This window comes from Ahaetulla prasina, chromosome 5 (assembly GCF_028640845.1).
Source record: "Ahaetulla prasina isolate Xishuangbanna chromosome 5, ASM2864084v1, whole genome shotgun sequence".
NCBI lineage: Eukaryota > Metazoa > Chordata > Lepidosauria > Squamata > Colubridae > Ahaetulla > Ahaetulla prasina.
In genome coordinates, this window is record NC_080543.1 from 137,504,338 (window position 1) to 137,519,096 (window position 14,759).

General features: G+C 44.7%; 1 protein-coding gene across 1 annotated transcript in view; it reads left to right on the top strand.

The window, feature by feature from the left end:
- Positions 1–14,759, top strand: part of GTF2F2 (general transcription factor IIF subunit 2) — an 80,295-nt gene that overhangs the window by 20,014 nt on the left and 45,522 nt on the right. The window contains exons 4-5 of the mRNA XM_058186157.1: positions 912–1,056; positions 11,051–11,089. Of these exons, the coding sequence (XP_058042140.1) occupies positions 912–1,056; positions 11,051–11,089 (184 nt within the window). The remainder of the gene's footprint in view (positions 1–911; positions 1,057–11,050; positions 11,090–14,759) is intronic.

Sequence of the window (14,759 nt, forward strand, 5' to 3'; positions counted from 1 at the left end):
AAGGGCGGTATAAAAATCTAATAAATAAATAAAAATAATAGATCTCCATTGCCAAGCATCCAAATTTTGATCCTATGACCATGGACAATGTGGCATGTTCTGACCCAGCCTTAGAAGAACCAGGAAACAGACCCTTGTCCCGAAAAAACCCTCTACTGGGAATTCATGGCATTCCCACTCAGAAAAGTCCAGACAACAATCCTTCCAAGAGTTACCTGAAGTACAGACCTTAGCAGGCTGGGGAGCTTCCAGCCACCAAGCTGTAAATCAAACACTCTCAAGCAGGCTCTGAGACAGGAATCCCGATGCATAAATCCAAACGGTTGTTTCCCACCACAACTCTCCCCTTTAGCTTCTATTTATTCCCCAGCCAGGGAGGGGCCATTCAGTGTCCACGTGTGCCTTTCTTTCTGAGTCCTGTTCCTCAGTTGTTCTCTCCTGACAGCTCTGCGCATACGCGCATCTGGAACAGGCCCCAGCTATTCTTCTCCCTCACTTATCTCCGACTCGGAAGGCAGCTGGGAAATGTCGGACGCCCCTGGCTCTCTCTCTGCATCCGACGCAGAGCATCCATCGGAGCCTTCCCCAGGCTCCAGGACTGTTTTCCTCCCCAACCTCCGAGTCTGGCAGGCCACAACGCACAATTCTGACAAACGTTCATTAAAATCACTTTTTCCCGTGCCGTTGTTGCTTTGAATGGTCACTAAATGAGTGGCTGTAACTCAAGGACCTACCTGTATTGCATGGTGGCCCTTAATCTGTTTGCGCCCACGTGTTGCTTTGATGAAATGCTGTTAAGACTTGGACTCTCCTTTGGTGGGAAACGAAGAGAATTGTCTCCCACCCTTGCCAGCCCCCCAATCAAGCCTTTTCTTACTCATAAATATTAAATGCTGTTTCTGTCTCTTAAGGTCTCCTTCACCTTGAACGAAGATCTCGCCAACATCGACGACATCGGGGGGAAGGCAACATCCATCAGTGCACCGAGGGACCACCCTTTCCTTTTGCAAAATGTGGGAGGGCAGACCCTCACTGTCTTCACCGAGAGTTCTGGAGGTAAGAGGGATGGCAGAGCCCCTAAGCTTGGAAAATGGCAGATAATAATAATAATAGCAACAACAACAACAATTACAACAACAGAGTTGGAAGGGACCTTGGAGGCCTTCTAGTCCAACCCCCTGCCCAGGCAGGAAACCCTACACCATCTCAGACAGATGGTTATCCAACATTTTCTTAAAAATTTCCAGTGTTGGAGCATTCACAACTTCTGAAGGCAAGTCGTTCCACTTATTAATTGTTTTAACTGTCAGGAAATTTCTCCTTAGTTCTAAGTTTCTTCTCTCCTTGATTAGTTTCCACCCGTTACTTCTTGTCCTGCCCTCAGTTGCTTTGGAGAATAGTTTGACTCCCTCTTCTTTGTGGTAACCCCTGAGATATTGGAACACAGCTATCATGTCTCCCCTAGTCCTTCTTTTCATTAAACTAGACATGCCCAGTTCCTGCAACTGTTCTTCATAAGTTTTAGTCTCCAGTCCCCTAATCATCTTGGTTGCTCTTCTCTGCACTCTTTCCAGACATCTTTTTTACATCGTGGTGACCAAAACTGGATGCAATATTCCAAGTGTGGCCTTACCAAGGCCTTATAAAGTGGCACTAACACTTCACATGATCTTGATTCTATCCCTCTGTTTATGCAGCCCAGAACTGTGTTGGCTTTTTTGGCAGCTGCTGCACACTGCTGGCTCGTATCTAAATGGTTGTCCACTAGGACTCCAAGATCCAAGATGCAGATAATGCTGCAAGAGAATCAAAGTCCAGCTCCCAGCTTTTGAGATGCTCTTCGCTGTCTTTCGGGTTAATTTAATCTTGCGACCAGGTTTTAAGCATCCTGTGCTGGAGGATCACAGTTAAAGGTGAAAGAGTCAAGGAGCCTAGAGAACAACCATTTAAACATGAGCCAGCTGTCTGCTGCAGCTGCCCCAAAACCAACCCAGTTCTAGGCTGCATTAACAGAGGGATAGAATTAAGATCACGTGAAGTGTTAATACCACTTTATAATGGCTTGTTAAGACAACACTTGGAACATTGCATCCAGTTTTGGTCGCCACGATATAAAAAAGATGCTGAGACTCTAGAAAGAGTGCAGAGAAGAGCAACCAAGATGATTAGGGGACTGGAGGCTAAAACATACGAAGAAGGGTTGCAGGAACTGGGTAGTTTAATGAAAAGAAAACCAGGGGAGACAGGATAGCAGTCTTCCTATTTCTCAGGGGCTGCCCCAAAGAAGAGGGAGTCAGGCTATTCTCCAAAGCACCTGAAGGCAGGCCAAGAAACAATGGGTGGAAACTAATCCAGGAGAGAAGCAACCTGGAATTAAGGAGAAATTTCCTGACAGCGAGAATAACTAAACAGTGGAACAACTTGCCTCCAGAAGTTTTGGGTGCTCCAACATTTGAGGTTTTAAGAAGAGATTGGACAACCATTTGTCTGAAATTATATAGGGTTTCAGTTCTGTTGTGTTCTATTCCACTCTACTCTACTCTACTCTTCTGTATTTCTGTTTCTGCTTTTATTAATTCCATTCCACTCTATTCTATTTCTATATTTCTATTTCCATTAATTCCAATTCCATCTATTCTACTCCATTCCAGTCCACTTACCCCTACTCCTATTCCTATTGAAAATTTCCATAAATTTCTAGGTATGAGTTACTCTTAAGCAGAAAGTTCCATACTCAGAGCTGTTGTTTTATCCCACAACTAATCAGCTGATGCTCTTGAACTCTGGTTTGAAGCTATCCAGATATCTTATGTTGAGATTCATCCGATATAATTCAGCTGGAAAATCCAGTTTATTGAACTGTTCTCAAGTTTATATTCCCGATCCTTCCTTCCTTCCTTCCTTCCTTCCTTCCTTCCTTCCTTCCTTCCTTCCTTCCTTCCTTCCTCACCTTGTCATCTCTAAAACTCAGCCTGAGTTCATGGAAGCCGAGAGGCCTCTATGATGAACCTAGTTCAGAATGCTTGGCAGATATTTTATTTATTTATTTATTTATTTATTTATTTATTTAATTGGATTTTTATACTCAGGGCGGTTTACAGCCAGGTAAAATAGAACAAGAATAAATACAAGATAAAAATCATATTTAAAAAACTTATTAAATTGGCCCAAATTAAAATATCATTAAGACAATAAAACCCTAATTTAAAAACTAAAATCCTACGCCAGTCCTGTGCAAATAAAGAGATATGTCTTAAGCTCGCGGCGAAAGGTTCGAAGGTCAGGAAGTTGGCGGAGTCCTGGGGGAAGCTCGTTCCAGAGGGTGGGAGCCCCCACAGAGAAAGCCCTTCCCCTGGGGGTCGCCAGCCGACATTGCCTGGCGGACGGCACCCTAAGGAGTCCCTCTCTGTGAGAACGCACGGGTCGGGGGGAGGCAGTCGGTGGCAGTAGGCGGTCCCGTAAATAGCCCGGCCCTATGCCATTTTCTAGGCTGGTGGGAACCAAATCTGGCTTTGGGTTCCGTGCGAGATACTCAGCAAATTTATGGGGTTGTTGATTTGTCTACCTCCTCTGGGCGGTAGTTGAAATCACAACACCGCTCAACGTGGTTCCTCCTAGGAAGGGCATGATGAAGCAAAAATCTCCTGGGCCACCAGTCCTTCATCTCACTTGATTAGTGAGGAAGAGGAGGAGAAGGCTGGGTGGGATTTGCTGGGAGTTCTCCCATGTTGCTGAAGGCCCCCCCCCCCAATCTTTACGCTTCTCGTAACACGTTTTTTTCCGTAAGGAATTCTGAATTCTCCCCCACCCCACCCCCTTTCTTCCTCTCTGTGTTTGGATTGCCAACATTCCAGGGCTGTCAGTTACTGAATTATTATTTCTAACAGTAACAGAGTTGGAAGGGACCTTGGAGGTCATCTAGTCCAACCCCCCGTACAGTTTTTTTTAATGTATTCTAACGGTTGTAATCTAATATAATCTGGGACAGGTTTCTCAGTATGCAAAGTGTTAACGAAAAGATTACAAAGCAGTTTCATATTTTTAATGCTGGAACGGAATTCTTTTTCAAAAGCTCGGAGAGTTGGCCGGTTGAGAAAGAGAAAGAGAGAGAGAAAGAGAGACTCGGTTATTATCTTTGCTAGGCTATTTGGTTGTTTATGCATGAAATAGAAACCATGTTTTCGTTCTGTGAAAATCACCGTATGTACATCACCGGTTGCCATGCAACGGTGTAATTTTGGCTTCCCATTATATTGCCTTTAAGGCTGCTCCATTTCTATATATTGGGAATATATTTCAATATTAAACATACACCCTGGACAAATTGTGCATTTTTTTTCCCAAATAGAGAGTTACAGTATAATCTGGTATTTAATCTGCAATAAAACTGGCATGTTTCGTTGCTTACCAACATAGCTCGATGAGTCAAAGGTTTAAAAACACTGAACAGAATACAGCTAGTCCTCAACTGAACAACAGTTCACTCAGTGACCATTTGAAGTAACAACAGCACTGAGAAAAGTGACTTATGGCCATTTTTCACACTTATGACCATTGCAGCATCCCCCGTGATCATGTCAAAATTCAGATGCTTGGCAACGTATTTTGGCTCGTATTCATGACGGCCCCAGTGTCCTGGGGTCACGTGATCCCCTTCTACGACTTTCTGACAAGCAAAGTCAATAGGGAAGCCAGGTTCACTTAAAAACTGTGTTGCTCACTTAACAACCACAGTGATTCACTTAACAACTGGGACAAGAAAGGTTGCAAAATGGGGCAAAACTCACGAGCCGTGGTGGTTAGAAGGCAGTACTGCAAAGTACTTCTGCTGGCTGCCCGCTGCCAGCAGTTCAAGTGTCATCGGCTGAAGGTTGACTCAGCTTTCCGTCTTTCCGAGGTGGGTCAAATGAGGACCCAGATTGTTGAGGGCAACAGGCTGACTGTGTAAACTGCTTAGAAAGGGCTTTAAAAACTACTATGAAGCGGTATATAACTGTAAATGCTAATGCTATTGCTATAAAAAACATTCCCACTGCCGGGAGTTCGATCCTGACCGGCTGAAGGTTGACTCAGCCTTCCATCCTTTCCGAGGTGGGTCAAATGAGGACCCAGATTGTTGGAGGCAAGAGGCTGCAAACCGCTTAGAGAGGGCTGGAAAGCACTGTGAAGCGGTATATAAGTCTTGTGCTAAGTGCTATACCTACCTGCTTCTGCAGTATAACCAGAAGGATGTAGCTATAACACTTAGACGTGGACTAGCTGTAGAAGATGGAGTGGCAAAAATCCGAGGTGGAGTGAAAAGAGGGCTTAACCTGGAATCCCTACGTAGCCACAAAAGCAAAACTTGTCCAACTTCCTTGTGAATTCAGTTGATCCTTATCTAACCCCAAGCAGGTGCAGAAGATTTCTATGCATAAAAGTCTGTGCCCAGGATGAGATGGGTCTTTAAGACTGTGTTTGAACTTTCTTAAGGCAGCGGGGGCTATACAGCTCTTCCAAGGAGGGGAGGGGGCAACCAAGGATCCTCTAGGCAATGACGTTGACCCTCTGGAGCGCTATCCTATCTGCCCCTGTGCAATTCACACGTGTACCCAGCCTTTCGTACCTGAGACTAGCCCAGCGAATAGTCTTTTAGGTATACATAAAGGTAAAGGTAAAGGTTCCCCTCGCACATACGTGCTAGTCGTTGCTGACTCTAGGGGGTGGTGCTCATCTCCGTTTCAAAGCCGAAGAGCCAGCGCTGTCCGAAGACGTCTCCGTGGTCATGTGGCCGGCATGACTCAACGCCAAAGGCGCACGGAACGCTGTGACCTTCCCGCCAAAGTTGGTCCCTATTTTTTCTACTTGCATTTTTACATGCTTTCGAAACTGCTAGGTTGGCAGAAGCTGGGACAAGGAACGGGAGCTCACCCCGTTACACGGCAGCACTAGGGATTTGAACCGCTGAGCTGCCAACCTTTCAATCGACAAGCTCAGCGTCCTAGCCCCTGAGCCACCGCGTCCTTTTAGGTATACCTAGGCGCTCCTATTTCCCCTGCAAAGCCACGTTCGCTGCTTCCCTGCTGTATTAGCCACCGAGATTGAAACCTTTTGAGAAAAATATACACCTACTATGTGTTTAAAAATAACGCAGCCACAACCTCTGGCTTGTGCCCACAGCACCTCCCTACTGTGAAAAACGAATACGTGTTGAAATAATGATCTCTCCTATTGGCATTCTTTCCATCTACCCCCTCTGCACCGCCTCCCTCTCGGTTGGCTCACCTTTGTGGGCTGACAACACACAGTCGAAGATGACTTCATCGCTCGTCCACGGGCTGTGTGGTTCCTCAGCCTCCCCACAACAGTTGAGGGACAAAACTGGAAAATTGCACGTTTTCTTCTTTTTCTTCTTCTTGTCTTTTTTTTTTCTTTCCTCCAGAGGTAAAGGGGAAAACATTTCTACGGTACCTGTAGTCCTCCACTTCAGGTCTCTCCAACCTTGGTCCCTTTAAGACTTGTGGACTTCAACTCCCAGAGTTCCTCAGCCAGCTTTGCTGGGAGTTGAAGTCCACAAGTCTTAAAGGGACCAAGGTTGGAGACCCCTGCTCCACTTAACAGCAGTTCACTTAGGGACCGTCCGCAGTTACAGCAGCCCTGGAACAAAGTGACTTATGACTGTTTTGCACACTTAATGACCATTGCAGCATCCTCATTGATCAAAATTCAGACGCTTGGTCACTGGTTCGTATTTACGACGGCTGCAGTGTCCCGGGGTCACGTGACCCCCGTTGGCGACCTTCTGACCAACCCAAGTCAAATGGGAAGCCAGATTTGCTTAACAGCCCTGTTGTTAACAACTGCAGTGATTCCCTTAACAGCTGGGGTGAGAAATGTCGTAAAACGGGGCGGAACTCACTCCGCTGTCTCACTTAGCAACAGAAAGTTTGGGCTCAGTTGTGGTCATAAGTCAAGACAAATGCTGCCTATCCCAAATGCTGCTTTTTCAAGGGGCACCTGGATTTTCTGGTTTTTTTATAGAATAGAATAGAATTTTATTGGCCAAGTGTGATTGGACACACAAGGAATTTGTCTTGGTGCATATGCTCTCAGTGTACATAAAAGAAAAGATACGTTTAATGTTAATTTATGTTTTAACATAACATAACATAACAACAGAGTTGGAAGGGACCTTGGAGGCCTTCTAGTCCAACCCCCTGCCCAGGCAAGAAAACCTGCCCCATCTCAGACAGATGGTTATCCAAGATTTTCTTTAAAATTTCCAGTGTTGGAGCATCCACAACTTCTGCAGGCAAGTCGTTCCACTTATTAATTGTTCTAACTGTCAGGAAATTTCTCCTTAGTTCTAAGTTGCTTCTTTCTTTGATCAGTTTCCACCCATTGCTTCTTGTTCTACCCTCAGGTGCTTTGGAGAACAGCCCGACTCCCTCTTCTTTGTGGCAACCCCTGAGATATTGGAACACAGCTATCATGTCTCCCCTAGTCCTTCTTTTCATTAAACTAGACATACCCAGTTCCTGCAACCGTTCTTCATATGTTTTTCTTTGAAGACGTTTCGCTTCTCATCCAAAAAGCTTCTTCAGCTCTGACTCGGTTCTCCACCATCCAGTCAGAGCTGAAGAAGCTTCTTGGATGAGAAGCGAAACGCCTTCAGAGAAAAACCAGAAAGTGCAGGTGCCTCTTGAAAAAAAAGCACCTTTAGGACAACCATGACCTGGAGGACTGAGACTCTCCCTAGACAAATGAGGCTCGTATACTTCACTGATTTATCTAATTGTTTCTTTAAAAAAAAAAACTTGTACTAAGATGTGATCATAACCACAATTCTGATGGGGAGCATTTTTATAATTCAGCTGTACATTGTGTAAATAAGTTATTTTTATGTAGGTATTATTTTTATGTAGGTATAAACAGTTTTAATGGGGAGTTTTTAATTTTTTGCCAAATTGAATTAGTTTTGTAAACAAAATATGTTTTTAACTTTTGTATTGTTTGTATTGTTTTATTTGGCTGTAAACCGCCCTGAGTCCTTCGGGAGAATGGTGGTATATAAATTGGAATAATAAATAAATAAATAAATTTTTTCTACTGCAAATCTATCTGAACCAGAGGAATTCTGCTGGTTCAATCTGTCAGTGTTGATAGCTTGTAATGCAGCAGCTCTGGCCAAATTCTCTTTGCAGCCTCATCTCGGGCTCCAATTTTAAAGCTATTTTATATTTTGCTGTGTTGGTGCTCTCCTGGAGACTATCTTCCCGCCAACGGCAAAATTGTCACAGCTTGCCTTCTTCTATGTAAATAAGTGAAAAAGAGCTCCAGTATCAGTCTTGATGAAGAGCTAAGCGACCCGGTTCATATTATCCCATCGTGTTATGGGATGTCTTTGTGGTTCAGGCATGCTCTAATTCCAGTAGATCTGTTTCTGAATGTCAGGACATGATTACTGTGACTTTTAAAAGATAAGTTGAGGATTCAAAAGTGGTTGTCGAGCTAATTACCTCCACAAGAACGTGAATATAATGGGGCTTGTTAAAACCATGAGACCCCCATTAAGATATTCTCTTTCGCGAGACAGCCATTTTCTTTTCGTACTTAAAAAAGGAAACGGTGCATCCTTTTATCATAATAAGAGCTGGACAAATAAATAGACCTGTTTAGGAAGAAATTGATGGGCACAGCTAATGGTTGAGGGAAGTGGCACTCAAAATGTCGCCCATGAAAGATCTTTACGGAAAATCTTGTCTATGTAGCCTTTATTGTCATTGTGCATCACGTATACAATGAAATTGCTTAATACCAGTTTTGTATTGTAATACCTCCAGTGCTGCTGCTTCTGAGTTAACCACAGGCTCAAAGACACATGGGAACAAATGCAGGTTGACAGCTTTTCTCAGGGCCATTGTAACTTTCAACGGTCACTCAATGAATTGTTGTAAATCGGGAACTTCCTGCACCAATAATAACAACAGTGGAGAAAATGTTGTTATTATTACTGCATATAATTTCTATAAACTAGAAATCCAGGGCTAAGCCTCCAATTTTAAAATGACGTTCTTTGAGAAGTGATCTTGTTCTTCCTTTTCCAGGAGGTCTTTATTGCTTCCAGATTTAATGGGACTGCAATTCCCCTTTTTTGTAATTAAACCAGCATGGCCAAACGACTCCAAATTTTTAATCCCAGCTGCTGGGTTAGAGGAGGCAGATCTCTTGACCAAATAGGCTGACCAACCCCCGAAGACTTGTTCGGGCATCACAGTGTATAAAATCCATTACGCTGATTAAAATAATTGATCATCCGACTTTAGACATTTTTGGCAATAAAAGGAAGCACAAGAACGGTGGAATCCTTCCTTGATTTTTTTGCAGTTGTGGCTTTTTCGCTTCAGTGATATATGCTCTGAAGTGCATTTTTCTCAGAGTCTTCAGAAGCTGCGATGGAAAATATTTTGACTTTATGAAACAGATGCTATTGGTACCCTAATTTTAAAAAAAAGAAAAGAAAAAAAAATCCCCATACATTGCAAAACCTGCAGGAACAGATGTATCAGTTTTATTCGTTTTTCTACTCTTTCTTTGTACTTTGTAGCTTGCAGTTTGTTAAGGTACCCAGCTGTTCTCCTCACTTTCTAAATATGTCATTAAATCTCTTTGCAACCTCAGTTATTTTCCTTGTGTATGCTGTGACCTCCTTATTTTTTTTTAATTTTTCCAGTGGTTTTTAAGCCATCAACCCTTTTCCTCTCATCATACCCCCTTAATTTTTATGACAATATTTTGGGCAAACTGTTGTCCATTCTTTATAGTACAGGAAGAGAATTAGACATTGGTTTGCAGAAAGACAGGAAATTGAATTTCTATCATAGAAATATGCTGATTTTTTTCTACTGAGACATGATTAGCTACTCTATGACTATCATTAAGTGTGATCTTATGACTCTTGATGAAGGTATCTTTTCTTTTATGTACACTGAGAGCGTATGCACCAAAGACAAATTCCTTGTGTGTCCAATCACACTTGGCCAATAAAAATTCTATTCTATTCTATTCTGTTCTGTTCTGTTCTATTTTATTCTATTATTATTATTATTATTTATTATATTTATATACCGCCCATTCCCGAAGGACTTAGGGCGGTTCACAGCCAATAAAACAACAGAAAACATATAATACATATAAAACAGCAAAAAAAATAGACAATTAAATTCAGTAGATGCCTTAAAACTTTTAAATACAAATTTAAAACCCATTTAAACCCCTGATTTAAAAACCCCAATTTAAAACTACGTTCAAGCTAGTCCTGCTCTTCGAAACAGCAACGTCTTCAGCTCGCGGCAGAAGGACCTGAGATCGGGGAGTTGACGAAGCCCCAGAGGGAGCTCGTTCCAGAGGGTAGGGGCCCCCTACAGAGAAGGCCCTCCCCCTGGAGGTCGCCAACCAACATTGTTTAGCTGACGGTATCCGGAGGAGGCCCTCTCTGTGAGAGCGCACTGGTCGGTGAGAGGCTAATGGTGGCAGTAGGCGGTCCCGTAAATATCCCGGCCCTAGGCCATGGAGCGTTTTAAAGGTAATAACAAGTACCTATTCTATTCTATTCTATTCTATTCTATTCTATTCTATTCTATTCTATTCTATTCTATTCTATTCTATTCTATTCTATTCTATTCTATTCCATTCCATTCCATTCCATTCCATTCCATTCTATTCTCAGCCCTAATGTTGTATAGGCTTAGATTAAAGATAACTGCAGTCTTACAATGATGATGTTATTTAGTTGGATAATTAAATGTCTGCAAGAAAACAAGCAAGCTCAGAGAGCAGCAAGAAGCCCAAAGTTCTCCTCCTCCTCTTCTCCACAATACTTTCTCCCTTGTAGCACTGATGTTGTTACCTAGTTGGGTAATTAAACGTCTGCAAGAAAACAAGCAAGCTCAGACAGCACCAAGGACCCCATAGTTAGAGGCTGTAAGTCGAAATTACCTTATAATAGTGCTAATAACAATGAAGCTCAAAATAAAAAAAAATCTCACTCTTTTTTTATCGTTCTTTCCAGAGAGCCAGGCAGATGAAAAATCAGACAGCAGCAATAACGGTAAGCCTTGCCTGCAACCTCTTGATTATGAGGCTAATAGTATTCATGACAACCCTTCGTGTTTAATGTTTGCGTTAGGCTACTTCTTGAAGCTTCGTCCAGAGTGTAACGAGAATTGCTGGGGTGAAAGCATGAATTCAAATGCCTTCATTGCTCTAAATTGCTTAAATTGTGAAAATGCAGTCTTTCCGAAAGAGAGAATCGTTCCTTAGCATCTTTTAAGCCATTCCCGAAACGTAAGAAATTTTACGCCAAGTGTATCTGCTGCCGTTTAAGGCATTGGAAGAAAATGTTCTTCGTTGCTTTCATTTAAGGGCCAATAAGCCATTTGTTTACCTTTGGGAAAAATTATGATAACTCAAGAGACGATATCTACAGTTTTTAACTCTCATTTTGCAAACCAAATATCAGTTAAGCATAGGGTTTGCAAGGCAGCCTTTCTCAATCTTGGTGTCGTGTCCCACTCCTCCGCTGACGACCGGGTCAGGGAAATCCGAATCAGGCGTGCCTCTGCAGCTCTGCCAAAGTCCTAGCAAAGTTCTCAAGGCAGGCAGGAGACCAGAAAGTGACTTCAGCAAGATATGTTAGACTTTGCCTGACTCAGAGAATGCCAGAAAGCAGATCCTTTATATAGGCCATGGGGTGTGGCTCCATGACTCAGCACTTATCCAGGCCTGCCCCTCCCTTCCTTCTGCTGACGCCGCCTATCAATTCTCCTGAAGCGAGGGTCACTCCAGTCTGCAGCTGTTGGCAATTGACCTTCCTCAGGCTCACATGCTGTGGGGGAGGGGGAGGGGTCTAGTTGCTCCGTTTGCCTGGGCATGGAGCCAGGGCTGGGGCCGGGAGGCATACTAGGACATTCCTCAGCGTTCGGAAGCAGATAAGAAGGCCCTGGCTGCGGTGAGAGCGGGCAAGACACAACACTTGGTAGCTTGAAGATGTATGGACTTAACTCCCATAATCCTTCCCAGCGTTGCTGGCTGGGGAATTCTGGGAGTTGAAGTCCACACATTGTATTGAAATTGAACGTATGCCCTCGTTCATTGCAATGTGAGGCTACCAATGAGTTTTGGGTCTCCTCGTCTGACCACTTGCTTGTCTTCTTGCCATCTGGTGGTTGGCTTCCTCACTGCCTGTCCTACATGGTCCCAGGGGCAATCCATGCAGCGGATCCGGTAGGTTACACTGGAAGTATCTCCCACCTCCAAACGATCATTGCAGTCTTTGCTACTAAATCCACTCTGTGGTTTGCTAGAGTCCTTCTAGGAAAGGGGTGTCAAACTCAAGGCCCGTGGGCCGGATCTAGCCCACGGGGTGCTTCGATCGGGCCCGCAGGGCTGCCGTGGAAACAGCGAAGGACCGGCCCACAGTGCCTCTACCAGTGAAAACGGAGCTCAGGAAGGCTGTGCACAGCTTTCTGAAGCTCCATTTTCGACCGTGATGGCCTCCTGCAGCCCCTCTGCCAGCAAAAACGGAGCTTGGAGCGGGAGGCGGGTTCTGTTTTCGCTGACAGAGAGCTATATATAAAAAAAAACTAAAAATGTTTCTTCGCCTTTTGCATTTGAGCATGCAAGAAGGGATAGGAAAGGAGAAAGGGAAAGAGGAAAGGCAAAGGAAAAAGAAAGAAAGACGAGAAGAGTGCAAGGAAGGAAAAAGACGGAAAGAGGGGAAGGCAGAAGAATGGAGAATGAAGAGGGAAGGAGAAAGAAGGAAGGGAAGAGAAGAGAAGAGAAGGGAAGAAGGAAAGGGAGGGAAGGAAAGGGAGGGAAGGAAGGAAGGAAGAAAGGAAGGTTATAACGAGAGTGAGGGAGGGTCTGAGGGAAGGCCTGCCTTAGCATTTGGCCGCCACAGGTGCCTCCAACATGAGTGACGTCAATGCCCACCTCTGGCCACGCCCCCCAGCTCTCCGAGGTCAAACCCAACCCTGATGCGGCCCTCAGTGAAATCGGGTTTGACACCCCTGCTCCAGGAATAAGCATGCAGATCTAAGAATACTTCTGCTCTACCTCCATCCTTCCAAATTGCTCCACAAATTGTTCTTTCCCCTGGGCATTGGGCCCTAACGTCTACTTGAGACCTGTTCTGTCCTCCTTCGCCTCCGTCCAAGTGATGGCTTAATTAGGCAGCACTATCAGCTCTGGCAGCAAAATAGCCAGCATCTGCCAAGTGTCTCTGTTATCTCCCTCAACGCCAATGAGTCACCCAGGAACAAACTTCAGCTCTTAGTTAATCAGTTGATTTGCCTGCTACGAAGAGGCACAGCAGCTCTGGCTGCCTTTATATCCTGTGGGGTGTGGCTCCATGACTCAGCACTTCCTAGGCCTGCCCCACACCTGCTTCTGTTGTTCCCGCCTCTCTTGCCTATGAAACCTAGGGTCCAGCCAGGCCTGATTGCCATCAGCCAGGTCCGGAGGCGTGGCCGGGGGTGGGGAGAAGAGTCAGGGGACGGAGGCCTCGTTATCTCCTCCACCTGGCCTGCCTCTGGCTTCTGGAGCAGAGCCAGGGAAGCCAGTGCTCCCGAGGTAAATCCTGATGGCCCTTCCCCCTCACTGTCCAAGTCACTTTCTGGCAGGGGGCCCGGCTCGGGGGGCGCAGACACAACAAGACCTTACTTTATGGGGTGCGTTTCCCCCACTGAATCTCGGCATATTTCTTTTTGTGAGAACGTAACAACTAACCAAAATATGGTGCTTGCCTCAACGTCTTCTTTGAGAAGCTGTTGTTGTTGGTTTTTTTTGGTGGCCTGTGGACCTTTTCATGGTGAGTTAGACTTGTGCCAAGGATCATGTGTTGGCACAAACCTTTGTGGATGCACGGAGGGGTATGGTCGTGATTGGCTGACTGACACGTGGCCAGTTGGCCATCTGCACGGAGCTGCTACCCAAATGGGCTTCATTGCTCGCTAGATGTTCCTTTGAAATGTCAGGAGGTTCCTTGCAGAACTGAGCCAAGTGTTCTTGGCTAGTTGTCGTCTTCTCCTTCTTCTTCTTCAGTTGAGGTTCTCCAGGATCCTTAATTGCCCTAGTTCAGGGGTCTGCAAACTTGGCTCCTTTAAGACTTGTGGACTTCAACTCCCAGAGTTCCTCAGCCAGCTTTGCTGGCTGAGGGACTCTGGGAGTTGAAGTCCACAAGTCTTAAAAGAGCCAAGTTTGCAGACCCCTGCCCCTAGTTGCTTGTTGACATCTCCTGTCTGTCAGTACAGCAGATGCTTTTTGGGATCCCACCTCATTGTTTTGCTGTCTTCTCCTGGAGTGTATTCATCTTGGCTCAAAACGAGACAGCTTTGGCTTTGGCACCTTCTGGAAACCAGACCGAAGGTTTTTATTTGACAGGTTGAACCTCTCCGTAACCATCTTGCAAGGTTCGAGGTGGCAGATGAAGTCTCCTCCAAAGATATTCCCAAACCAGGCAGCCAACTGCTCTGTTGGAGGAAGGAGGGAGTTGGCTTGAAATGAATCATTGATTTACTTTTTCAGCTAACAAAGGTTGGGTTGGGTTCTGTGGTTCTGAAGGACTCGGTGTTTCAATTCTGGTTATTTGTAGCATTTCTGAAATTGTAGATGCCCAAATATTGCTTACTATAGACCTTCAATCAGGTTATCCATCCAACATACATGGTTGAGTGTCTATGGAGATTCTCAGTCCTCCAGGTCACAGTTGTCCCAAATAT